Source organism: Diorhabda carinulata, chromosome 11 (genome assembly GCF_026250575.1).
Source record: "Diorhabda carinulata isolate Delta chromosome 11, icDioCari1.1, whole genome shotgun sequence".
In the NCBI taxonomy this organism is placed as follows: domain Eukaryota; kingdom Metazoa; phylum Arthropoda; class Insecta; order Coleoptera; family Chrysomelidae; genus Diorhabda; species Diorhabda carinulata.
The window spans coordinates 13,266,534-13,294,103 of NC_079470.1; the positions used below are offsets into that span (position 1 = coordinate 13,266,534).

At 33.9% G+C, this 27,570-nt stretch overlaps 3 protein-coding genes across 7 annotated transcripts; 2 read left to right on the plus strand and 1 right to left on the minus strand.

Moving 5' to 3' along the window:
• Positions 1-536: 536 nt before the first annotated feature.
• On the plus strand, positions 537-3,056 carry LOC130899485 (STE20-related kinase adapter protein alpha). 5 transcript variants are annotated; one of them, XM_057809450.1, is made up of 6 exons: positions 537-613; positions 974-1,092; positions 1,148-1,380; positions 1,433-1,614; positions 1,672-1,851; positions 2,730-3,056. In XM_057809450.1, the coding sequence occupies exons 2-6, from the start codon at positions 1,033-1,035 to the stop codon at positions 3,014-3,016; spliced, it is 942 nt and encodes a 313-aa protein (XP_057665433.1). In that variant the 5' UTR covers positions 537-613; positions 974-1,032; the 3' UTR covers positions 3,017-3,056. The 5 variants fall into 5 exon arrangements, with proteins under 5 accessions (XP_057665433.1, XP_057665432.1, XP_057665429.1 ...); XM_057809449.1 differs by having other exon boundaries at positions 563-613; positions 2,727-3,056; XM_057809448.1 differs by lacking the exon at positions 537-613 and adding an exon at positions 757-823 and having other exon boundaries at positions 2,727-3,056.
• Positions 3,044-6,302, minus strand: LOC130899484 (U3 small nucleolar RNA-associated protein 6 homolog). The gene is made up of 3 exons (XM_057809445.1): positions 4,928-6,302; positions 4,303-4,646; positions 3,044-3,470 (listed from the first exon to the last, which is right to left on the minus strand). Exons 1-3 carry the CDS (start codon positions 5,983-5,985, stop codon positions 3,100-3,102), a joined length of 1,773 nt encoding a protein of 590 aa, XP_057665428.1. The 5' UTR covers positions 5,986-6,302; the 3' UTR covers positions 3,044-3,099.
• Positions 6,303-9,908: 3,606 nt separating this feature from the next.
• LOC130899760 (uncharacterized) lies at positions 9,909-25,600 on the plus strand. The gene is made up of 9 exons (XM_057809942.1): positions 9,909-10,121; positions 12,832-13,075; positions 16,498-16,762; positions 17,915-18,068; positions 21,139-21,303; positions 21,385-21,737; positions 21,807-22,127; positions 24,735-24,946; positions 25,021-25,600. The coding sequence occupies exons 1-9, from the start codon at positions 10,072-10,074 to the stop codon at positions 25,366-25,368; spliced, it is 2,112 nt and encodes a 703-aa protein (XP_057665925.1). The 5' UTR covers positions 9,909-10,071; the 3' UTR covers positions 25,369-25,600.
• Positions 25,601-27,570: the final 1,970 nt, after the last annotated feature.

The following is a 27,570-nucleotide window of genomic DNA, read 5'->3' on the forward strand; positions in this document are numbered from 1 at the left end:
ATAAAAGCCCCAATGAAAATATTCATAAATAGGAGGGAGACTTTATTCATGTGGGGCGAGGAATATTTTAGACTTGGCCTTGATATAGGCAAAAATTTTCCTCTACAATGTTTAAGTTGTGTATTTAATAGAGTATGGATATAGAAAAGGTCATTGACAGCAAAAATTACTCGTCCTAACGGCCTTCATCGATATAGAAGGAGCTTTTGACAACACTACACATCAATTCATCTAAAGGGCGTTAGAAGAGCGGAAAGAGGAGAACCCCATTTGAAATTAGATCCATGCGCTGCTATAATATCGTGTACTAACAGAAATATACGGAAATACTTCCACTGTCACTACAGTAAAGGGCTGTTAACAGCGATGGATTTACAGTTCTAGGCTACGAGTATTATCTAGTAGTGATAGTAAGGGGAAAGCAAATTGAGATTACAATATTTCAAATTTGCCGCCGCAACTAGGATCAAAATGGCAACTTACGGCATTAGTATTCTCCCTTCCATATCTTTATCGGACAGACACTTTTCATATACACAGATTTCAATAATTTCGTGATTTTTCACACAATTATCTCAGTATCCATGTTTACATAAAATAAATCTCATTTAAGGTAAGATAAATCATTTATCAGATGGTGGATCCTAATCCACAATCAGGTTTTGATTAAAGTTTCCTAACGTCGCGATAGTTATTCTTATAAATTAGTAACTGTATACTACTAACTGATAAGACCTATTTTAAAACAGAAGAAAATGTTGACATTTTACATTTTTAATTTGCTATTTTAAAAACAGTTCATCATAAATATATAACATAATCGGTAATTAAGTTAATATATTTAATTATCGTTAAATTAAGAAATCGTTTTAAGATTATATTTTATTAATACAAAAAAAAAAAAATAAAATGAATTCCCAAGTGTCACCTTATAGTACTGATATATCGGAATACCAAACAATATCAATTTTAGGTCACTGTTTTGATAATAAAGCAATTGTCCAACTTGCCAAACATTTACCTTCTGGAATAATGATTGCTATTAAGAAATTTAACATTGATAAAATAAAAGAAGATATTAATCTACTAGAGGTATTATTACATGAAATTTTGCTTGATAAGTTTTTTACGTACACCTTCTTTTTAGAGTGAAATTATTTTAACTAAACAATTAAATCATCCAAATATTTTACCTTATATTTCTACATTTGTTTTTGGTCCTGAAATATGTGTAATTAGTCCACTTATGGCTTATGGTTCTTGTAGAGATCTATTAACAAGACATTTCAACGAAGGATTATTGGAAACCGCTATAGTATTAATTATAAAGGACATCCTATCGGCGTTAATTTATATTCATAAAAAAGGTTATATTCATAGGTAAAACAACATTTTTAAATTAGTTAATAAAGTATAAGAAAAAATATTTTAGGGCTATCAGGGCTAGTCATATTCTTATTTCCGACACTGGACAAGTTTGTTTAACAGGATTACGGTACGCTTGTCCTATTATAAAAAACGGTAGATGGCAACGGAATATTCATTCTTTTCCACGTACCACAGAAAAAAATCTAAATTGGTTAAGCCCAGAATTGTTAGAACAAAATTTACAAGGTATGAGGAAACTTTTCTATAAATTTTTTTTGGTACCTTTTAATAGAAATGTTTTAGGTTATAATGAAAAATCTGATATATATAGTATTGGTATTGTGATATGCGAATTAGCGAATGGTTCAGAACCTTTTTCCGGAATGTCAAAGACACTGATGTTGACAGAAAAAGTGCGTGGTTGTGCTCCTCCACTATTAGATAGAACTACCATACCCAGAGATGAAAATTTAGATTGCGGAGGTAAAAAACAAAGAACTATTATCAATATTTATTTAGGTAATTTGAACATTTGATGTAATTAAGAAAGCTTTCACATTTTTAATGATAATTCTACTAAAAAAAAACAAGTTTGGGTCCTGGTTAATAAATCATTTATGTAATAATAATTTTGGTCTCTAATTGAACTATATTCATACTGTTATGCAAGCAATATATTCTTGCAGAGTCGAGTTAAGCATGAGACATTTACAATCTTTGAGACAGTGAAAATAAACGAACATTAATGAACTAGATGTATGCTGATTCCATGGTTTTGTATATTTGTGAATAACTCGAAAACTAATGAACGGATTTTCACCCAATTTTCACCAATGGATAGAGTGATTTATAAGGAAAATATTGATGTATAATAAGAAAAGGTTTCATGGAAATTGATGGAAATAAACACACATTAATGAGCTAGATGTATGCTGATTCCATGGTTTTGTATATATGTAAATAAATTGAAAACTAATGAACGGATTTTCACGCAGTTTTCACCAATAGATAGAGTGCTTCATGGGGAAGATTTTGATATACAACATGTTAAAGTCTGGTGAGAATTTAAGAAAATGGCTACATGTTATAAAACAAAATCCTCGGTTGCATCTGTGGTTGTGTATATCCCTGATTAAGTCAGAAACTACTGAACGGATTTTCACGCAGTTTTCACCAATAGAGTAGAGCGATTCATAAGGAAGATTTTGATAAGATGATAAGTCAAGGTTTGGTGGGATTTAATGAAAGTAAACACATTAATAAACTAGATGTATGCTAGTTCTATTGTTTCAATAATCAATATAATTATACTGGTTAATAAATTATTTATTAACATATTGTAGTTTGTCCTGTTTCAGGAGATATGGAAATTAGTCAGAATATTTTAAACCGAAGATTTAGTGACAATTTACATGAATTAGTTGCTCTCTGTTTTATGTGGGATGTTACGGAGAGACCGTCCGCCACTCAACTACTTAATCATCCAATATTCAAGACTGTTAGAAGAGCTCCACCCTTACCGGAACTACTTAAACCGGCTCTACCTTTAAGCGATAGAGTCGGCATCGATACAGACGAAATTGAGAATTTCAATACTATGAATAGGTTGTCTCAATTAGAACTTTATTCTTGTGAATGGGATTTTTGATGGTTTTGTGATGTAGAATTATAAAAATTGTTTATTATCACGATTCTTTTTATTTACTTTTAAAATATAACACTTAACACAATTCATTTCCCTCTAGCATCAAAACTTATAGGCATATCGTATCTGTTTATAAAATCTGCCAACATTATAACATTATCTTTGAGTGCTTGTTCTGCTTCTCTTCTGATTTGCTGAATTTTATTATTAATATCGAAAGTAGGGTAAGTATCTTCGAATAATTGATGATGTTGTAAATAACAATCTCTAAGGTTGATCCAAACATCTGCGTCCTTGTTACCAAACTGCTCGCAGGCTAATTTTAATGGACGTTCTAGTTCCTTGATCGAGATGTCTTGCTCTGTCATTTCTAATTTTGCCATTTTCGCATGCAGTTCTTTGCAATACGGAGGCGTTATCGAAAGGGTCTTATAAATTTCCCGAGCCTTTTGCATATCTGGAAGAAAATATAAAAAAAAAATTAAGGATGCAATGGAAATATAACTGAAAATAGACTAATGAAAATTAGTAAATCTTTCGAAACAAAGTTCTCTGCAATGAATTCGTGATTAACTCAGAAACTACTGGACGGATTTTCACGCAGTTTTCACCAATAAAGTAGAGTGATTCAAGAGGAAGAATTTGGTATATAACATGTCCAAGTTTGGTGAGAATTTATGAAAATGGCTACATGTTATAAAACAAAGTGCTTATTTGCATCTGTGATAGAGTAACACCCTGATTAACTCAGAAAATACTGGACGGATTTTCACGCAGTTTTCACCAATGGATAGAGTGATTCATGAGCAAGATTTCCATGTATAATATGTCAAAATTTTGTATAAATTGATGGAAATCACTACATATTACAAAACAAAGTTTCCTGCTACCTATACTTTTCTATAATTTGTAATAAATAGCTAAAGGATGCAATATAATTGATACTTATTTAGTTTTTTGACTCAAATTATCTACAAAATCAACAAAAAAGTTCACCTGATAAATTTATTTGATTGGGAATTTCACTATAGTCAAAATCTACTTGATTGAACCTCTATGTTAAATTTGAATGTTTCGTAATTTAATTTAAAAAAAATAACATTATCAGACAATCTGTAAATATATTTTTAAATTTTTTTAAAACTCAAAAAATTCCGAAAATAAAATATTTGATGTTAATTAAATTCCTGACTGGTTTATAATTGCCAAATTTTCAACATGAAAAAATGGATTTTTTCTCATAAATTTTGTTTAATGCATTCTAAATAAAGAATTAAAAAATAATTTACCTTTGTTAAGAGCTATCCATTCAATATAATCCGGTTTAATCAAATTTGCAATTTGTTCAACTTGTCTAACCGCATCTCTATAAACAGCTTCAATTATTTCATTCGGAGACGACAGTATATGATATCTGATCAATAATTGCCAAAGTGGCGCGGAATTTTCCCTCAACGCCAGATGTCCTTGTTTGAAAGCCATATTTAAGGCATTTGTGTCATCTTTCATCACCATACATTTTAATTTCAACTTCCACAGTTCTACGGATTTTGGTAGTGCTTTCAGACCTCTTTCAACAATTTCTAGAACTCTATTTTCATCAGACAACAGTTTCGCCCATATTATGTAGTACCTTAAACATAGAAACAATTGAAGGGGCTCTGCAACCTCCCCGTCAGAGTGGGGCCTACCCCCGCCCGCAAATCACTATAAGGGGTGTGAAAAGAAGCCCCCATTAATTCATAACTACTAAGACTGCAATTTCAGGAACGAGATAAAAGACGTCTTGATGATGTGACATTACATCTATATTATTTCATTATACATTTCTGCATGAAAAACACACTTTATTTTTCTATTAAAAATGTTGGGGTTTCTCCCTTTTTTTTGAGGAAAAAAACTAAATTTACATACCTCTCTGTAAGAACCGATTCTTTATTAGCCTGCTCTAATTTTTGTATCAAAGTGTTTTTGATCATATTATTTGATACATCTTTCTGTTGGTAGCGATCTATCAAAAAATCCAAATATAACATCCACATAGTTGGTTTTTTCTCACTAGATACCGAAGACAATCCCATTTCAAATTTTTCCAAACATTTCGTCAATCTGAACTTTGTTGAAGTTCTTAATTCCTCTGGAACTGGATAATGTTGTCCTTCTTTTTCTCTTTCTGCTAAAGTTTGCCAAACTTCCGGTTCATTGTGATATTTATACATCATGTGTTCAATAATTTTGTGTTGGATATTCTTGGTGAAACTGTAAGACTCCAGCATGTTGATAACATTTATCAAACAAGAGTAACTGTCGACATTCTGGAATATAGTATCAACATATGTTTCTATTTTTTTGTAACAAATTTCATCTCGATTCTGGATTTCCACGTTATTAGGCCAATCATCTTTTTCCCTGGTTAAAAGTTCTAATTGAATAGCTTCAATATACAGATATTGGCAACTAGGATGAATCGTCAAACCTTTGTGAATAACACTAAGAGCTTGTTTTATATCTCGTTTCATGTGCCAAGCAGCTGCTACTTGCCATACATCAGCTATGTGAGCAAAATTTTTAATCATGTTTTGAACAACTAAAGAAGCAGCTTGATTGAAATTAGATTCTTTGCAAAATTTAAAATAAGCAAGACTAAAATTAAAATCATGAGAGAATCGTTGTGAAGCTATTTCGTATAAGTTTTTTATCCTCTTCAATATTTTTACTTCTATACCACTTTTCCTTTCAGCTATCCTTAATTTGTTTCGTCGCAATTTGATGTCCTTCAAAAGAGTTTTTTCGTACTGTATATAGTCTTTGTAATCTTGTATATTCTTCATAACACCATTTATCTTGCATTCAAAATGTTTTCGCTTCTTTAGGATAGCTTTTGTTTCCGCAATAGAAAATAATTTTAATCTTCTCATTTCCTCTATTTCTTCAGTCATAGGTTCCATATGGCGTTCCACTATTTCAGCCATGATTCTAAGATCTAAATTATCACTTTTTAAAAATTAAAGGGTTCTTAAATGTAAACGAAAGCGTGAAGAGCTTGGACGTTTTCAACAACTTCGTTATAGAACGAGTGAATAGCTTCTTCTTACTTAAATTGATCTTAGATAAAGTAGCGACATAGCAACCATTTGTTTTTGTCAGAAGAAGGTGTTTTGTTGATTTTTGGATAGATAGTGCGTGATTAACTTGAGGGATCTCTATATGTATTAACTAGTTTAATCGTATTACTCTTTAATGATTACTAGGTTTCAATATTAGATTAATAATCATTAATCACGAAATTACTTTTAAATTACGAAAAAGAAGAATTCATTGAAGCTCTCTTCTTTTTTATTGGAAATATATCTACGTTATATTGGAAATTAACGATAAGAAAACAAAAAAGAAGCTAAATGAGCCAGTTAAAATATTTTCTTCATTTAATAATTATCTTAGTACTGAATAGAATAATGTAGGTACTGAACTAATGAATTGAAATTGATTTTAAATGATTATTCTGTAAAAATAAAAAGGAATCTTCTTTATCGACTAATTTGTTTTCCTGTCATTTTCTGAGAAAAAAGAAAAAAAATAGCTAATATGTCTACGTTCCCGATTTCGGTGTGTGGGCACTGGGCATTGCAATTTGTATTTTCTGTCTGATTTAATTTTTGTAAGTGTGTTTGTTTTTAAAAAGTGTACTATTTCCCAAGCCCCATCAAAACTGTTCTTTTACAAGAAATTTATAAGCAGTGGTAAGTCTCACAGTTAATTCAATTAATTTTAGTGTAGGTAAATGTCAGTCACCACAAATGGTACATCATGTTTTTTTGAAATGCTTAATGATTTTGTGGTTTTTGAGCTATATATTTGTATTTTTCGCAAGCTTTTTTACAACCATTACTTTTTTTATAGAAACTAATATTTCGCACTTCTACCTTGCTTTTAATTTTGCAATCTAGGACAAGGGACAATTGGATAATTTAATTATTATAATTGAATCATTTCACTTTAATTTTATAGTTATTTTTATCATTGTAGATACTTATTTTTCAATTAATCTATTCGTCTTGATTATTATTAGGATTTATTACGCTTTTAAATCAATTTAAAGAAATACCACGTGAACACCTGCTTTAGTTTGTTTAATTTTCACATGTATATAACTATTTAAAAAATTGAAGATATTTATATCTAATATGTCATAGATTTGATCTTTGATCTCTATAAACAGTTATCTTTAATGATTATCACCATTTTCTGTGTCAAACATACCATTTGGACTACTTAATTATGAACGTAGTGTATTTATTTTTCACCTGCTATTACTAGCAGTTTATATTCAGAAAAAATATCAGTTTTTCATGAATGAATGAAATAATAGTTATCCATATTACTCTCTCAATCTATGATGTACTTATTCTTGAACCATAATTAACAGTATGATAACCAATGATTAAAAATATCTTATTGTGTCAGTTTTTTTTTTAACCCAAATCATTAGCATAATTATCTTATAATAGTTTCATGGTTTTTTCCTATAAACTGCTTCACAAGTTTACTAAGTATATGTTTTTTTTAATAACATTTCTCTACAGGGTAGTTGTAATTAGTTCTTCCCTATTACATCCATCGAAGCCAATTGAATATTTTGTCAACTCATGCACTCCTGTGACGCCATTTTAAATAGTTCATGGGATTTCATGTAGATTTTCTTTAGCAGTACAATTTAAGTCAGATACTGCGCTTAAATCTACTGTTCATTGTTTTTATTTAATTTTTACACTTTTTATATTAGAAACTTGATAAAATTTTCAGTTTAAGATATATACAAAATCATTTAACAGCACCTAGATGCAGAAACACAATAACTCTAGTGTGTATATTGGATATATTGCAAACGTCACCTTCAAGAATTAAGATTTTAGACAATAATGATTGATGAGCTCCAATGTGGGTATTGATAAGGTCTTTCAATATTCAAATCTAGTTAAATATTTGATTTTATGTGACCTTCTTTTGTTCAATTGATGTCAAGGTTTACCATGTGCCAAAATTTTTCTCAATCAATATTCTTCCTACATTTATTTCACTGTATATTCCTTGTAATAATCTTATTTATTTTTTATTGACACTGTCACATGCATGAATTGAAATAAATGAGATAATATTTTTCTATATATCATAATAAGTTTTGTATGATTTTTATGGATTAAAATTGCAAGATTTATTGTTCGAAACAAAGGTAGGAAAGGCAGGGAAGGCGCATAACGAGATTATAGGCGCGTGGAAGTGAAGCCTGTAAGCAAATATTCGTATCGAAGACAGATTCGCACTTATATTCAAAGTGATCTTGACTACATTTATAGATTAGGAGGTATTGCGATGAATATCAATCTATGACAGTTGAAGGTATTCTTTTTCATGTAACTCATAAACTTGGAAGTGGTATTCGCACTCATTAAAGTTAAGAATGAACAAAAAAAGCTGGAATTGAGTTAATAAAATGATAAAACAATCCTAGCAACAAATAAATAATAAATATATTGTAAAAATAATAAATTCGCATCAACTACGTATCCAAAAGAGCACAACGAATAGAAAGCAGTTATAAATTAAAAAAAAAACTCAAATTTCTATGAATTATAAATAAGACTGGGACTTTTCAATGGAAATCCGGGAAAGTTGCAGCCCCCAACTCAATTCCCATTTGTTGGAGTTTTATTCGTTGGTTTGTTGTGGTATATCGGTTGAATCCTTTGGGTGTATTTGAACTATCAACCTGGGAGCTGTATAAGCGTTTTCGTAGTGGGATTGTGGCAAACTTAAACATCAAAGTGCACTGCTTCTAATATATTTCGAATACTTATATATAAATATCGATAATTCTCGAAAGATCATATCATACAGCTGCTTAATGTTATCGTACACGTGTCGATGGCGTTGTAATATGCACCTTAAGTGGCTTTTTTGATTTTTAAATATAATTTTTTCAGTTTTCCTCAAATTAAACCCAACAGCTTTCCAAATACGCGGTTTTCTGTTGTACGATATAATTTTTTTGTTGTAATTGAGAGCGAAAACTAAATTTTAATATAAAAATAAACATGTCTGCAATTATACGTGAATTAGTACCGGTTACGGTTCTACGAACGGTACGACTTTCATCCAGTAGACTTCCAACTGTTACGACAAACGCTACGTGAAGTATCCCATACAATTCCATTTGTTTAATTGCAAGTTCGTAGATCTTTTTATTGATAAAGTCAGTTACCGGTATCGGCAGTTACTGTAAATCGATTTAGGAGCAAGAACAGTTTTTTTTTGAGGTTAGTTTCCATTTATATTTTTTTTTTACTGTCGAAATGGGTTTTTGGATTGTTTTGAGGATGCTTATAGTTTATCTAAGGTCGACGCGATAATATTTTTATTCCCCAACGCGTTCGAATATATTATACAGGGTACATCGCAACTTATCAAATAAAAACCTAAAAAATTATAATAAACGTTCGAAGTGGGCACTTTTACCCACTGCCAGAGCCCGCGGAGGATATTTCTTCAACCTAACCTAACACAATATTACCCCGATTTGGCCCCGTTCGACTATTTATTGTAAACAAAGCCGAAGACACTCATGGACCGCACCGTAGTGCGTGAATTATGTCTAGAATTTTCCAAAGAATCCGAAATGTCCGATTCTAGTAAACAATTGGTTTGAATACCCCGTATAAAGTTTGTTTTTCGACATCGGACTCCATCTGTTGCGAAAACGCAACAACAATGTCCAGAACCAACCGATTAGACTGATTAGAGAAAAAGACGGCGATAGACTAGTCGCGTTCTAAATCTTTTTACCGCCGTCCAAATATTTCACGGGGTAGCTAAAAATAAAGTTCCGACACGCCAGAAAATAAAGAGAATTCCTATACAAGCCGGCGGGTTGGCGTGCTCTAAATAAAATCATTTTCGTAGAGTTGTTCGTTCGTCCGCAGTAAATTCGAGTCATCGGGAAATGGTGTACGCGTAGAAAAGTGATTTTCGTTTTTTCTAAAAGTTATTTTCGTAATCGAACCATGGGAAATAAGCGACGTTTGAATAAGTTCATATCCAAATGGATAAAAAGGTTTGGAAAATGGTTTTCATTCGTATTATTTGGTTTTATCGCCTAATCATTTGAAAAAAATATTATTTGAAAAAAGAAAATAGATTTACCGACACGAATCAAGTTTATCTTCAATATTGGACAAGTGTATGTAGCCCAGGAAACAAACTCGTTGTCCCGATGGGTTAATAACCTGAAATCGACTCAAAGCTAGTAGAAAAACCTACAAATTTTGTATTAACTAGGTTTAAACAATAAAATCCTGGACACACGAAACAAATTCATCAATTCGAGACAACTTCTTTCAGAGGACCACAACTTTTTGTAAGTTTCCTAAGAAGCCATCAAGTCGCGGTCATAAAACAGTAAAAAAAACTAAAATAATGGAGTAAAACCACGGGGCTGAAACTTCCGAAAAGATATTTATTTCTTATTCCATCAACTGGTACCAAAAGACCCTTCCATTAAGCAAATATGGGCTAGAACTTACCGAGGATGGTCCTAGAACGATGTTCAATAAGTTCGATGTCCTTTTTATAATAAAAATCCTTAAAATAGCAATTAACTGCCTACATCACCTCTACATCGTTGGAAAATCTTTGGGAACAGAAAATAATCCGAGGGGGTTAACAGGGTTCACTTTTGACTGTTTACTACGACATAAGATTATTTACTGACTAGAGCTGCTAAACTGGCGACTATTTATATATAACAGATTTCTCGATAAATAGGATTCTGGAATGTAAGTAACGAAAAAGGTTTTCTCTATAAAAAGAGGCCACAAATGATGTAAACAGCTTATAAAAACAATACAAAGACTAACCGTTTTTGGAATTTGTACTTACGCGTCTACTAAACATTATAGAACATATTAGAACAGGACAGGTTTCACGGTCTACGTAAGTGGACGAGTTGTAATCAAAATTAGAAGCGATTTGATTTTTCTGTATTTCATTTATGGATTTTCGTCTTTTTTTCTATTTATCTTGTTTATTAAAATAAAAATTTGCGAGATATGAGACAAGACGAGAGTTTTATTACGAGATTCGAGACGAGACTTTTTTTTTTTGTTGGCCAATAATCTTTTAATCGCCAATTTTTACTAAAATCATCGATAAAAGTAAACAATCCGAATGAAATTGGCGTGTTAAGACAATTTTTTTCGGATCAAAAATATTTACGTTTAACGATTATCCGAATTTAACTTTACTATTAAAATATCGTAATTTGATTTTAATACAACTACATACACCATCGTTTTTATTTTAAACTGTAAACACAAGCTTCTTTTATGGCTTTCAGTAAACATAATTCCTATGGAATACATAAAAAAAACCCGATGCCTTTATGGGTTTTGTTGAAATATTAAAACCCGCGTGCCATGTGTCGAAAAATGTATTGAAATATGTTTTAACTACTATTTATTTTAATTTTATCGACAGAAATGAATAAATTTGATAATATCACTTGTTTTTATCAAAAAATCAATATTTTTTTGAACAGTTCGAGTGTGTTCGCGAATATTCACGTCTGGAACTGTGTTTTGCAATAAAAAAATGTTTCAAAAGCGATTCATCCAGGTCCCTGTCGACTAACACACCACACAGAGGTTTGAAGTCAACGCTGGTGTTCCCCAAAGGTGCAAGTTGTCACCAACTCTGTTTTTCCAATACATCAACGATCTTCTCGACGAAACTGCAAACCTTCGTCGGTGATAACACACCGGTGTCGTCATTTTGGAATGGGGTGGAAGTAATATGAGTTTGATGTAGCAAAAACCCAGGCAGCTGTTTTTACAAAGGAGTTCCTCGCTGCAGCTCAGGATTTGGTCATAAAATATTGGAAATTCGCTTGTTGAGTGTTGAGTCTTTGAGACAAGGCTACAAGGTCCAGATTCGTCCATCTTTGGAGTATTGCTCGCACATTTGGAGCTAGGATCCCAAGAATACCCTTGGGATACTCGATTCCAAACAGAAGAAAGCTATTAAACTTAGAAACGACAGTTTGGTGCTTAGAAGAAAGGTCAGATGCTCTTTCGAGCTGTCCAAAATGATCCCGCGTAAAGCAGAACACCGAATTCGTCTGCAGACACCCAGAACTTCAATTTATCGGGGCTCCACTACTACTAGCTTGTGGAATCAGCTACCGAGGGACGTTTTTCCCGAATTTTTCGATTGTTTTTGCAACGTGGTAGAAAAAAATACCAATTTTGAGTATTTTGGAATACTCCAGGATAAAAATGAACTATGTGCTCTTTAAACCGGTTATTAATAGATCTCTTAGTTTGTCCCATGTACTTCCCGTCCAAATCGCTGCAGCGTTAGTCTCTGAGGTATTTTCCAAAGTCTACACATCAGAAAATAGTATTGAAACAAAATTTTCTTTCTGTTCCATACCTACATAGCCGATAGAAATTTTCGAATTTATTTTTGAGAATATCAGACAACAGATTTTACTTTAAACTAGTTTAATGGTAATTCTGTACAAACATTTTTATTTTATGAAATATTCATATCGAATTACGTAAACAAATATGTTTTTTTTATACATTCCATTCCCCATAATTTAGCGCTAGTTCAAATTACAACAAACACAATACAACTTGTTTTAGGTAGATCGAATTAATTATACAAATTACGCAGAGGTTGTTTTTTTTTTTTTTAATTTTTTTTAACTTACAATACTAAATTGAGTAAATATATGTTTCTGTATGTGGAAATCTTGCTCTTAGCGATCTCCCAGAGGAACGAAGTACCGTCCTACTGTTGGGAGTGACGCGGATTCCTACTTCTCCAATACCGCATCGTCGACCGTGTTCCCTACCCGCTTCAACCGCCCCCAACGTTAACGGATCGGGCGGTGCGAGTAGACAATCCCATAGTAAGAAGATCGCGCTGGTTAGGAGGAATTCTTCTCTAAAGAAAAGCGGAGGCGGTGTTGGTGTTGGTATTAGTAGCGGCGGAAGAAAAATTCAGGTACTTTTTTTTTTCTTGGTATGCTCTGTGGTTTTGATATTTTCCTTGTTGTTGTAACAATTTCTGGTACAATACCTCAATGCGCGTCATCAAGCAAGCGACGCGGTTCTTGAGAAGATCCCACAAGAAGAAATCACCAGGTATTAGATCACGTGATAGTGCGGGCCATTCGACGAATCCTCGTTTGCGCCTATCCTTGTTCGTTCTACATTTTCGAGCATTCCATCCCGTTTTCCATACATACCCACACACCCCAGACAGGTTAAATTCTTCTTTAACGAAAACGTGACGACGATTCTGGTCGTTCAAGTACACGCAGTTACGTCGATTGACCGTACCGTTTAGTTTGAAGGTCGCTTCGATCGATAACCGAATGTAATATTGGAATTGCGGATCATCTTGACGGTACCACTCGCAAAATTCCAAATTGCGATCGAAATCATTCTCGTCAAGTGCGTGGATGGTCGATAACGCATGCGTTTCAGTCGTACTGCAGATTGGTTCAACTATCGATCGTCTAGAACGCGACGCGTCGGCAACAGAGCCCGTTTTTAAGAATTCCTGATACGTCTTCCATGCTGTTGAACGATTTGGTAGCGCCGAGCTCGAAAATTGTTGTTGAAATTTTGAATTTCGCGTTTAGTTTGACTAAAAAAAGATCTAGAACGCGACGCGTCGGCAACAGAGCCCGTTTTTAAGAATTCCTGATACGTCTTCCATGCTGTTGAACGATTTGGTAGCGCCGAGCTCGAAAATTGTTGTTGAAATTTTGAATTTCGCGTTTAGTTTGACTAAAAAAAGATCTAGAACGCGACGCGTCGGCAACAGAGCCCGTTTTTAAGAATTCCTGATACGTCTTCCATGCTGTTGAACGATTTGGTAGCGCCGAGCTCGAAAATTGTTGTTGAAATTTTGAATTTCGCGTTTAGTTTGACTAAAAAAAGATCTAGAACGCGACGCGTCGGCAACAGAGCCCGTTTTTAAGAATTCCTGATACGTCTTCCGCGCCGTTGAACGATCCGGAAATTGTTGTTGAAATTCGTTTTTGAAAAATGTTTCTAATTGAATTTCGCGCCTGGTTTGATTAAAAAAAGATCTAGAACGCGACGCGTCGGCAACAGAGCCCGTTTTTAAGAATTCCTGATACGTCTTCCGCGCCGTTGAACGATTCGGAAATTGTTGTTGAAATTCGTTTTTGAAAAATGTTTCTAATTGAATTTCGCGCTTGGTTTGATTAAAAAAAGATCTAGAACGCGACGCGTCGGCAACAGAGCCCGTTTTTAAGAATCCCTGATACGTCTTCCGCGCCGTTGAACGATCCGGAAATTGTTGTTGAAATTCGTTTTTGAAAAATGTTTCTAATTGAATTTCGCGCTTGGTTTGATTAAAAAAAGATCTAGAACGCGACGCGTCGGCAACAGAGCCCGTTTTTAAGAATCCCTGATACGTCTTCCGCGCCGTTGAACGATTCGGAAATTGTTGTTGAAATTCGTTTTTGAAAAATGTTTCTAATTGAATTTCGCGCTTGGTTTGATTAAAAAAAGATCTAGAACGCGACGCGTCGGCAACAGAGCCCGTTTTTAAGAATCCCTGATACGTCTTCCGCGCCGTTGAACGATTCGGAAATTGTTGTTGAAATTCGTTTTTGAAAAATGTTTCTAATTGAATTTCGCGCTTGGTTTGATTAAAAAAAGATCTAGAACGCGACGCGTCGGCAACAGAGCCCGTTTTTAAGAATTCCTGATACGTCTTCCGCGCCGTTGAACGATTCGGAAATTGTTGTTGAAATTCGTTTTTGAAAAATGTTTCTAATTGAATTTCGCGCTTGGTTTGATTAAAAAAAGATCTAGAACGCGACGCGTCGGCAACAGAGCCCGTTTTTAAGAATTCCTGATACGTCTTCCGCGCCGTTGAACGATTCGGAAATTGTTGTTGAAATTCGTTTTTGAAAAATGTTTCTAATTGAATTTCGCGCTTGGTTTGATTAAAAAAAGATCTAGAACGCGACGCGTCGGCAACAGAGCCCGTTTTTAAGAATCCCTGATACGTCTTCCGCGCCGTTGAACGATTCGGAAATTGTTGTTGAAATTCGTTTTTGAAAAATGTTTCTAATTGAATTTCGCGCTTGGTTTGATTAAAAAAAGATCTAGAACGCGACGCGTCGGCAACAGAGCCCGTTTTTAAGAATCCCTGATACGTCTTCCGCGCCGTTGAACGATTCGGAAATTGTTGTTGAAATTCGTTTTTGAAAAATGTTTCTAATTGAATTTCGCGCTTGGTTTGATTAAAAAAAGATCTAGAACGCGACGCGTCGGCAACAGAGCCCGTTTTTAAGAATTCCTGATACGTCTTCCGCGCCGTTGAACGATTCGGAAATTGTTGTTGAAATTCGTTTTTGAAAAATGTTTCTAATTGAATTTCGCGCTTGGTTTGATTAAAAAAAGATCTAGAACGCGACGCGTCGGCAACAGAGCCCGTTTTTAAGAATCCCTGATACGTCTTCCGCGCCGTTGAACGATTCGGAAATTGTTGTTGAAATTCGTTTTTGAAAAATGTTTCTAATTGAATTTCGCGCTTGGTTTGATTAAAAAAAGATCTAGAACGCGACGCGTCGGCAACAGAGCCCGTTTTTAAGAATCCCTGATACGTCTTCCGCGCCGTTGAACGATTCGGAAATTGTTGTTGAAATTCGTTTTTGAAAAATGTTTCTAATTGAATTTCGCTTTCGATTGAGATCAACACAAACGATGTTCATTATTAAAAACTGGTCTAAGTTGTTTTACTGAGGACGTGATTCGTTAGAAAATGATCCCGGGAGGTCTTGCGACAGTAATTACTTTGGAAAACGTTAAATTAGTGGAAGAAATTGTTCTAAACCACCAGCGCCTGAAGAAAATAAAGAAATTACAGCGTTAAGTCAAATCACTACACTTTGCAATCGTTAGGTTTTACACAAAGAATCAACAGTAAACTGGAAAACAGGCAAGGGAAGTACGAGGAATGACAGCTGTCACTGAAGTACGCGGAATGACAGCTGTCACTGAAGTACGCGGAATGACAGCTGTCACTGAAGTACGCGGAATGACAGCTGTCACTGAAGTACGCGGAATGACAGCTGTCACTGAAGTACACGGAATGACAGCTGTCACTAATCTTTATCAATTATGACGGTGTATATTAGAATTTTTTTCAAAATTGTTACAATAAACCATCAAATTTCGTTTTTACCCAATTCTCAAACTTATTTAACGACCTGGCAACATCGAACAATAGCGATTAGAATCAAATTGTACCAGGGGTATGTCGAATGTTTTCCGTGCTAAATGGACGAGGAGTTTCCACTCTAGGATTTTTAGAATTAATAAATTTAAATGTTATTTAGATGGCTTACGGTGTAAAATATATTTACTTTATGATCGAAGGTACCGAGTATCGACGTACACCACGTGGACATCATCCGTTCACAGGTATCTGTTCCAGCCAAAGCATGTACTGAAAATTCGTATCGTCGATCGTCGTTTAACAGCCAAACCGTCGAAGACTTGGAGACGCCAAAAGCGTCCCCCGTATCCAGATGCGCAGCTGTTAATTTAACGTCTGCGACGACGCCGAATGACGTAGTGGAAAAGTCGGTCGATTCTATTGGAACTTGTTCTCTGGACGCGGAAGCATCGGTCGATCTTTCAGGTTTGAGAGAGTTTATCCAGTCAGTTTTTGTGTGGCTTTTTTTTTTCTTGGTTGGTAATGCACCGTTTTCTGTTTTTATCTTAACATCTCTCGATCAAATTGAATGTACAGTTTCGCTATTTTTTCCTTTTGCATGTGCTTTTTAGACTGTGCACTTTATTTTATCCTAAGTTTGGTAAACTATAAATTTATACAAGGAAAATCGACTCGGGCGACACCCCTTGGTGACTCCACTTGTAAACGGACGCACCAAGTGGTAAAGCGGCCATCTTGTTGCGACGAGACCAGAGTCAGCGAGAAATGGACAGTGAGCTGAACACGAGTCAGTCTGCTGTTTCCAGAGTTTGCCAGCTAGATGGCGCCATGGTTATTTCCTACCTAGCCAATTGATAAGTCGTTTAGGAGACATCCCTTGGCCCCCAAGGTACCCGGATCTTACCCCCATGGAGTTTTTTCTGCGTCAACGGCAAGAAATACCGAAGCCAGGTTCGAAGAATGTAACGGACAACGTTTGGACGCGGAAATATCAATTTTTTCGTAGTTTTATTTATTATTAACATTAAAATATTCAGTTTCATCGCATAACGAATGTTTTTTCGCCTTGTATTTTCTAAATGCGAGTGGTTAAATTAATTCCACATTACGCAAACGTCATTTAGCATAACTAGATTATCCGTTTTGGATAATTTGAACCCATTAATATATATATATATATATGCAAGTAGGCGCATCCGAAGGTCGAATAACGCCTAAAAAATCTTATTGGAGATTGTTCGAAATGAACATAACGTTAGTTTTGTTGAAAATCACTTTATTGAACATTCTCGAACCCAGTTGTATCATTTAAAAATTCCGATTAGTACCAGGACGTTTGAGGTTATGTTCGGAGTAAATTTCGACGTTCCGCCACTAGATGGAATCAAAATGACGAGGTATATATAATATTTTTAACATACGGATCCTTTAAATTATTCAAATTACCTCGAAAAAGAAATTTCGACGGTCACCCTGCGCTTCCAAACGAATACGATCCGGTCGAAATTTCCGGTTTAGTACCCATCGTATTTTAGTAACTGGAATGACTAGATTTTGTTGAAAGCATTTTCCATATTCGCGCAATAATTTGGTTAGGTTCCGTATTTTTTGTTGCAGATTGGTCTGAAGCCTCTTCGGCCGATACGTTACGCAGCGCAAGCGTGGTAACACCATCTCCGGAACCACATCTACCTTCTTATTTGAGTCTAGCTTGTACCGTCAACGGTTATTCCACCACAACGCATTACGATCCCTTACGTTTAGCTTCAAGGTAAATGACATTTAAATTTAACAAACTGTCAAATGTGTATATCATACTGAACGCACTGTTTACACTAACACTACACCGAGACTACACTTTTCGACGCGCGTTTTCGAAGTGTGTTCAAAATGGCGATATTTTTTGTTGCGAATAACGCGAACCTGATTGAGGTTAACGGATTAAGTGTAGAGATAAACTTCACTTTCGCTGAGTGCAACGTCGCCTCGTCCAACTTCATCATTATCGGTTTTTGCTCCGGAGTCGTGTCGCCGTGTGGGCGGGCAACCAAGAACCGCCGTGAAAATGATTTCGACGCGTTTTTCGGTGGCAGTTTTGGCTCACTTTAGTTCGCCGTGAGATGTCGTTCGAAGTGGATGCGGCGCAGCGTGGTGTAAACGCTTCAAGGAATCACAGGAACGAAGTTGAGTCACTAAAATCGAAACATGTTTTTTGGGATTCGATTGAAAGAGGTTATGAGAATGAAACGACCGGTTTTGCGTAACGACCGACATATTACAACTGTCAATTGAATCAATGTTGCCAAGTGCGCGGATCATAGTATGTGTCTAACGGCGTTGCAAATTTTTATGGTGTAACAAGCTATGGGCGTATTAAAAAATGATGCGTTTGCCGTATGCGTATTCGAATCAACATTTTCCAGACTTGAATGACGCGATTTCAGCAAAATGTTCAAGATTTTCAAATGTAGATGAAACCTGGATTCAAAACTACATTCATTAATCGTTAATGGTTTGTCATGGCCGAATCTCCTTCGAGAAGGTGGTCTAAAACGGTTTCATCGGCCGGAAAAGTGATATTTACCGTTTTTAGTGATGATTATGGATAGAAAGCGACTGAAATGTATCGGATTTCCCCAAAACTACAGTCCTTGATCGGAAAAGCAGCCAGTACAATGGATTACAATGGGCGAATTTCCTTCAAAAAGGTCTAAAACAGTTTCATCGGTCGGAATAGTGATATTGACCGTTTTTAGTGATGATTATGGATAGAAAGCGACTGAAATGTATCGGATTTCCCAAAACTACAGTCCTTGATCGGAAAAACATCCAGAAAAGTGGATTACAATGGGCGAATTTCCTTCAAAAATGTCTAAAACAGTTTCATCGGTCGGAATAGTGATATTGACCGTTTTTAGTGATGATTACGGATAGAAAGCGACTGAAATGTATCGGATTTTCCAAAACTACAGTCCTTGATCGGAAAAGCAGCCAGTACAATGGATTACAATGGGCTAATTTCCTTCGAAAAGTTCTAAAACGGTTTCATCGGCCGGAAAAGTGATATTTACCGTTTTTAGTGATGATTATGGATAGAAAGCGACTGAAATGTATCGGATTTCCCAAAAACTACAGTCCTTGATCGGAAAAGCAGCCAGTACAATGGATTACAATGGGCGAATTTCCTTCAAAAAGGTCTAAAACGGTTTCATCGGTCGGAAAAGTGATATTTACCGTTTTTAGTGATGATTATGGATAGAAAGCGACTGAAATGTATCGGATTTCCCAAAAACTACAGTCCTTGATCGGAAAAACATCCAGAAAAGTGGATTACAATGGGCGAATTTCCTTCGAAAAGTTCTAAAACGGTTTCATCGGTCGGAAAAGTGATATTTACCGTTTTTAGTGATGATTATGGATAGAAAGCGACTGAAATGTATCGGATTTCCCAAAAACTACAGTCCTTGATCGGAAAAACATCCAGAAAAGTGGATTACAATGGGCGAATTTCCTTCAAAAAGGTCTAAAACAGTTTCATCGGTCGGAAAAGTAGTATTGACCGTTTTTAGTGTTGATTACGGATAGAAAGCGACTGAAATGTATCGGATTTTCCAAAATTACACTCCTTGATCGGAAAAACAGTCAGAAAAGTGGATTACAATGGGCGAATTTCCTTCAAAAAGGTCTAAAACAGTTTCATCGGTCGGAAAAGTGGTATTGACCGTTTTTAGTGTTGATTATGGATAGAAAGCGACTGAAATGTATCGGATTTTCCAAAATTACACTCCTTGATCGGAAAAACAGTCAGAAAAGTGGATTACAATGGGCGAATTTCCTTGAAAAAGGTCTAAAACAGTTTCATCGGTCGAAAAAGTGATGGTGACCGTTTTTAGTGATATTTATGGATAGAAACTGCATTTAAAGAAAAAGAAAATGCTTTTCCATCGGGACAACTCACTTTGTCAATGACACATCGTTGATTGCCATGATTACAATTCATGAATTGGTTGACTACCAACCATATTCGTAAGAGCTCACCTCATAGCGACTTATTTACTGATTCGTAACCTCAAAATTTCACTTCCAGCGATTGATTGTCATCACACAAGGAAATTATAGCTATTTTGAGGCAAGTTTTATTTGGAAAGACTAGAAACTTGAGAGCTTGGCAGGAAGAAGTGTATAAGAGAAGTTTATGTTGAAAGATGACAATAATTATGGAAAAAAAAATCTTGTTTCTCTATTCTCTCACGTTTCTGTCGGAGGACTAAAATGTTCGACTCGGTTACTTGTCGTTTTCGGTGAATAAGTTCGTAATCACGCTCGAAACTTTTTAAACAAGCCTCGTATACATGTTATCCAAGTTTCACGACGTGTCCTACTATTTCTAATTACCATTTATAAACCAACACGTCATATTTATATATCGGAACACCTTGTATACTTTATTATTGTGATGTAATGTTTTTCTTCTCTTATAATTTATTTAAACACACTAGAAACAATAAACTATGCACTCAACACTAAATTACTCACTATGTATAATAATTATCCACTAATTTATTTAAATTCGGTTACTTTTCTATTTCCTTGCGGTTCACTCGGTTATTCACCGACTTTCTCGCCGATAAACAAGCAATTATTTATACAAAAATAATTTCTCGACATTTCGGTTTTAGAAAGTAAAAAGGTCCCGAAATCACCGGCTTCGCGGTCCATGTTGCGGACGAGTTCGTAACGGTACATTTGAACTACCGAATTCATTCCAAATTACAGACTGATATATTTTAAATTTAAATGATTTGTTTAGTTTCGTTTTACTTTTCGTTATCAATTTTCAGATCGCGAGATGTTTCTCCACACCGGATAGATACCGATCACCAATCTGTTCAAAAAGTTTCAACTTTTTCTATTCAAAACAATCTTCTATCTCCTCCAAATATAGTTCCACTACCTACACTCAAAATGGAGAACGCCTTAACACAACACCGCAACGAATTCTACAGGTAGAGTCAACAATTTTCATAATAGATTTATCCGTTATCCGCCACGTTTGTTGCGATAAATTATTGATATTTATGTTGTAGCTCTCTGAAAACTTCCACGTATATGAGTAAACAGTCGTATTCTTCCGGAATATTCAGTAGTATAACCCAATCGAAAGACACGACCGACAGTTGCTTGGAAAACGGTCATCAGACCATCCAAAATAAGTGCGTCAGCTTCGAAAGCACCAGCATGACGGATACGGGCGGACAAAGGAAATGCGTATCGGAAACCAGTATGAAACAAGAATATTCCAACGGAAGTGAAACGAAATCGTTCATACAACAAAGAGTGGAACGCCTCTACGGACCGGGCGCTCTGGCGCAAGGTTTCTTCATAACCAAACCTCAGAAAAGCCGCTTATCCGAATCCGACAGCAAAACGCACACCCCCGGTAAATTTATATCAACAAATACCGATTTTTTTTTTCTTCTTGTTTTTAATTTAAATTTTGGTTTTTTAGTCAGCGATAAACATTCTAAATCAATGAACGACAACCTTCTCGAAGAAGACGATGATGTAGAATACGGTATGAAACAGAGTACCAGTAGTCCAACTCTTCCGGTCCTAAGGCATCTTCGACCCGAATTTAGGGCGCAACTACCGATGATAAGTCCCAGAAGGGGACAACAATTAGAAATTACGACTATACAGAAGAGTATCACCGTACCGAAATTGATAAATGAGATTAAAGTGAATGGACATTCGAAAGCCAATGAAGCCGAAACGATATCCGAGGTTAAGGAAGATGTTAACGGAACATGTAATGATAAATCTGTAATAGGTAGTCGTCGTTTTATATCAAATAATTGACCATTTTTTGTTCTATTCTTTTCCATTTCTACATGTTCAATTTCCTTCTCCAGCTACTGCCTACTTGGTTTTTTTTTTCTCTTATTGCCTTTTCCTCATTTCGGTACTTTCACTTTTCACTCTTTTGATCTATAAATGACTTTCGATCTTCTTCTCCGGCTAATTTCTACTTTCTTTTTTACTCTTATAGCCTATTCCTTATTTCAATGCCTCCTTGTCTCTCTTACTATCATTATTTAGGGAGAGTTATCATATATTTGATTCGTTTGCTTTTCTATTTCCTCTTGTCTGCATTTTCTCCCTTTCTTTTGATCTATAAATGACTTTGAATCAAGTTGGTTAGATATTTTTTCTTTTTAACTTTTTTTTGTTCTACATCTGGATGTTCAATGTCCTTCTCCAGCTACTGTCCCGTTTTTCTTTGGTTTTCTTCTTCCTTTTTATATCCTGTTTCTTATTTCAGTACCTCCATTGTTTTCTAACCTTTCTTAGTATTATTAATTGGGGAGAGTTATTATTTATTTGTTTTGTTCGTCTTTTCCACATTTCACCTACTTTAGTATTCTCCATTCCCTCTTCTATATAATTTCTTCCTTCTTTTTCATTTATAAATGACTTTGAATCTATTTGGTTTGATATTTTTTCTTTATTTCTTCTTTTTGTTCTATTCCTTTCAATATCTGTATTTTAAAATTTCTTTTGTGCACTTTCTTTTTGGTTTGTTTCTTCCTTTATATAGTCCATTCCTCCAGATACTTACCTTATACACACTTTCTATTATTGTTCTGGTATCTTGACACTTTTTTTAAAAAATTTCTGATTATTCAGTTAATTTTTCTGATTTTTTCTCTTTTGGGGCACTTTTTTCAAAAGATACCCCCTTTATTAACACTTTCTTGCCATGTACACATTTTCTAATATTATCCTGGAATTCTGTTTATTTTTTTGGAAAATTCTCGCCTTCCAGATACTTTTTTTGAAAATTCTCGTCTTTCATATAATTTTTTTGAATTATTTCTCGTTTGAGGCACTTTTTTTCAAAAAATACTTGCTTTATACACAATTTATAATATTATCCTGGAATCTTGTTGCTTTTTTTTTGAAAATTCTCGCCTTCCAGATAATTTTTTTGAATTATTTCTCTTTTGAGACCCTATTCTCTAGGGAGACCCTATTTGCCTCTTGTGATCCATTTAGAATCCAAATACTAATAATTTATATTAATTAAGATTAAAACTACTTGAGCTAATACCTTAATCTCCCAAGGTCGTCAATTCGTATATCTATTTTTTTCTATATCAGTTTTGAATAATTAAAAAATTGAAATTATCATTTTTGTAACCTATCACTCTAATTATGATATATATTATTTCGATAGATATTTTCGTATATTTATTACATTTGAGTTAAATATTAAAATGCCTTTGTTCTTAAACAACCGTAAGTATTTAAAATTATGAAATTCTTCTTTAAAGGTCACTGTATTTTTAATTCTTTCTACTTACCCTTTATAACACATTAGGTAAGATCTAAACTTGTCACAAAAACCAATGTGTTTTTCTTTATTTTCTACAATTCGGAAAGGTAGCTAACTACCCTCTCAACATTTTCCGTTCTATAGCTTATTTTTAGACATTTCCTGTTGTTGAAGCTTTTTTCACTTTTTCTGTGTCTAATTTTTCTATTATCTATTGTGTTGTCCCTCAGCATTTGTTTGATCGTTTTCCTTTAAAATATTGACATGAAAACTTAGTTTTATTGTTGATTTTATCAAGAAAATATCTATTGGGGATTGTAGTTTTCGAAATAAACATTACGACCTATATTTTCAAGTTGTTGAACGTTTTCTAACCTAGAATGAAATTTTTCCACTTTTTCTCTTCCTAATTTTTCTATTATCTTCAAAACAACATATTGTTTTATCCTCAGGCATTTTTTTTGTTTATTTTACCACTTTTCCTCAAAATTTTGACAACAAACTTGGTTCTATCGTTAATTGTATTGAAAATATATCAATGGAATTTTATATAGTTCAAAATGATCATTAGAATCCACATTTTCTATAAATTTAAAAGGTTTAACACCATAATTGAGATTATTTGACTGTACTTCCATCAAAAATAAAATAAAAATCTCTATTTGTAAATACTGTTATATTATTATAAACGATAACATAAAATTTGATTGAATTTTTTTGAAAATACTGCTCTTGGTTAACAGCTCATTTATCTTTAAATCTGCTCTGTCGTGGCCTTCTCAATGTTTAGAATAGTGTCAAAAAATTTCCCTCTTAGCATCTTTTTCATTTCCGAAAAGTCACTCGGTGATTAAATTAGGATCCCCCTCGAAGATGACTTTCTAATTTCGAGGAAATAGAAACACAATTTTCTTTGTATTCAACAATTTAAAAGACATAGAGACCCTTCTTTATCCTTATTTGACTCATTTTCATTTCCTAATCATTCATACCACTTAGTTATAACATTTTACAATATACAGCAGGATACTGACAAATAAGAATTGATTTTTGATCATACCTCGTATAATGCAAATATGTAAAACTAACCTATATTTTTAGTGGAAAAAGATGGTCATTATTTTTTGAAAATCCTTGAGGATCAAACAAAAAGACTGTTGGAATTAGCCGCTAGAGTAGAAAGTGATATGTCATCACCAGATTTATCGGAGGAAGTAATAGGAAAACTTAGATCAGCATCAGGAAAAGCGAGACTGTTGGTATCGCAGAAAATGCAACAATTCAAAGGTCTATGTACTAATAATATTAATAGGGTGAGCTAAAAAATTTTAATATTTCTTTTTTTTTCTCTTGTAAGTTTACAATTTTCATTTTTTTTTATCTACAGACTGCTGGCGAAGCTTTCCCTACGACCAATGAAGACCTCCAAGGCTTCTGGGACATGGTGATGCTTCAAGTAGACCAAGTCGACGCTATTTTCAAAGAAATCGATGTACTAAGAAATAATAATTGGAAAGAACCGGCAAAAATTGAGGTTAAGAACACTCAAAACGGTACAGCCAAACCTAAAAAGGCCGTAACGCGTATCAGGCCATCCTCCGCCGCTAACGAGGAAGCCAGAAAACAGAGGGAAATCGAGAGAAAAAGGATGATAGAAGAAAAACGTAAAGCGATGAAAGCAGCTCAACAGTCTAAACCTACTATCGAAATTTTTGTACCCGAAGCTAGTAGCTGAGATTCGACTTCGTTTTAGGTATTATAAGAAGGATAGGAAAAGTGGTTTGGAAAGGAAAAGAAAATTTGAAGAATGTTCAACTCCAATACTGAAAAAGGACAAGAATTTTTTTTAAAAAAATCTGTTTTTACTGGAAGTAAGTTTTTTTGACAAAATAAATGATTAAAAAATACCTCTAATTCATTTATGTATAAAAATTTAGTGTTTTATGCGATTAAATATTTTCTAGGTCGACGTTCTATATATTTTCCAACCCCCTTTCCCTTATCGCTGCACTATATTTTAATATGCTCACTTGTATAATATAATTACATTTACTGCAACGTTAATCAAATGTTTCAATTGAAACAAAAAATAATTTCGTAATAATCAATTATTTTCTATTAGAATAACAATTTTTTGTTTTATATCTCTAAATAAAGCTTCATTGAGGCGCAATGTTGACGTTAGCTTAGAGCGCCGAATGAGGTATAATTTCTACTAGAACGCCATCTTCAAATAATCCTCAAAGCATGGAAAATAGAAAATTTGCAACAAATATCGAAAATTGCATCTTGTTCTTCTTCCAAGTATCGATACATTATACTATGATTGGTTCAATCAAGTAATTTTGTGACTCTATCTCTTCTTCTTCTTCATATTTTTACCTTATTATAACCCCAAATTGATTCCGCTGTCTTTAAACATCCTTCTAGTAGATCATTGGAAGGTTTCCAACTAATTTAAACACACATCTCGTTCTTATTTCAACGTACTGTGTCTTCTTCTTTTAAGTACTGTTACATTGTAATATAATCGGTTGAATCAATTGATTTTGTTACTGTACCTCTTCTTTTATCATTTGTTTTTCATATTTTTACCTTATTATAACCCCAAATTGATTTCGCTGTCTTTAAACATCCTTCTAGTAGATCATTGGAACGTTTCAAACTAATTTAGAGACACATCTCGTTCTTATTTCAACGTACTGTGTCTTCTTCTTTCAAGTATTGATACATTGTAATATAATTGGTTGAATCAAGTGATTTTGTTACTGTACCTCTTCTTTTATCATTTGTTTTTCATATTTTTACCTTATTATAACCCCAAATTGATTCTGCTGTCTTTAAACATCCTTCTAGTAGATCATTGGAACGTTTCAAACTAATTTAGAGACACATCTCGTTCTTATTTCAACGTACTGTGTCTTCTTCTTTCAAGTATTGATACATTGTAATATAATCGGTTGAATCAATTGATTTTGTTACTGTACCTCTTCTTTTATCATTTGTTCTTCATCTTTTTACCTTATTATAACCCCAAATTGATTCTGCTGTCTTTAAACATCCTTCTAGTAGATCATTGGAACGTTTCAAACTAATTTAGAGACACATCTCGTTCTTATTTCAACGTACTGTGTCTTCTTCTTTCAAGTATTGATACATTGTAATATAATCGGTTGAATCAATTGATTTTGTTACTGTACCTCTTCTTTTATCATTTGTTTTTCATATTTTTACCTTATTATAACCCCAAATTGATTCTGCTGTCTTTAAACATCCTTCTAGTAGATCATTGGAACGTTTCAAACTAATTTAAAAACAGATCTTGTTCGTTTGTCAACAATTCAAATTTGTTAGTAACCTGAGTAAATATAATTTACTGTCTATTTGTTTAAATTACTGCTTTATGAAACTTGTGTCTAGATTAAGTTCATTTGAACCATCGCGTTACTTTATGTCTTCTTCTTTCACCAATCTGCCTTCATCCGGTCTATATTGATACAAGCAATGCGTCGAATTAATAGCTGTGTTTCTTGAAAATAAATATTTGTAGCATTTAAACTATACATATATATTCAATTTTGCAAAAGACTGAGTTATAAAACAATAACGTTGATTCTCAAATTAAAAAAAAAAAACATATATTACCAATAATAACCAAATAATGTACTAAAAATGAAAAAAATAAACATTCCCAGTGCTTTCTATAACATACTGGTGCATTTTTTTAAATAATATTTTTAATCAGAGTTTTTATTATACACCATGGAATATTTATACATTCGAATCGCATGTCACACTTTTGGCAATCACTGTATGTGTATTTTTTTTTAAATAATGTTAATTAAATATATTTTCGTTATAATGTAATAATAAATTGACATTTCAGTTTTGTTTGTTCTCTTTTTTTTATTAAATTATTCCATAAATGCTTAAAATT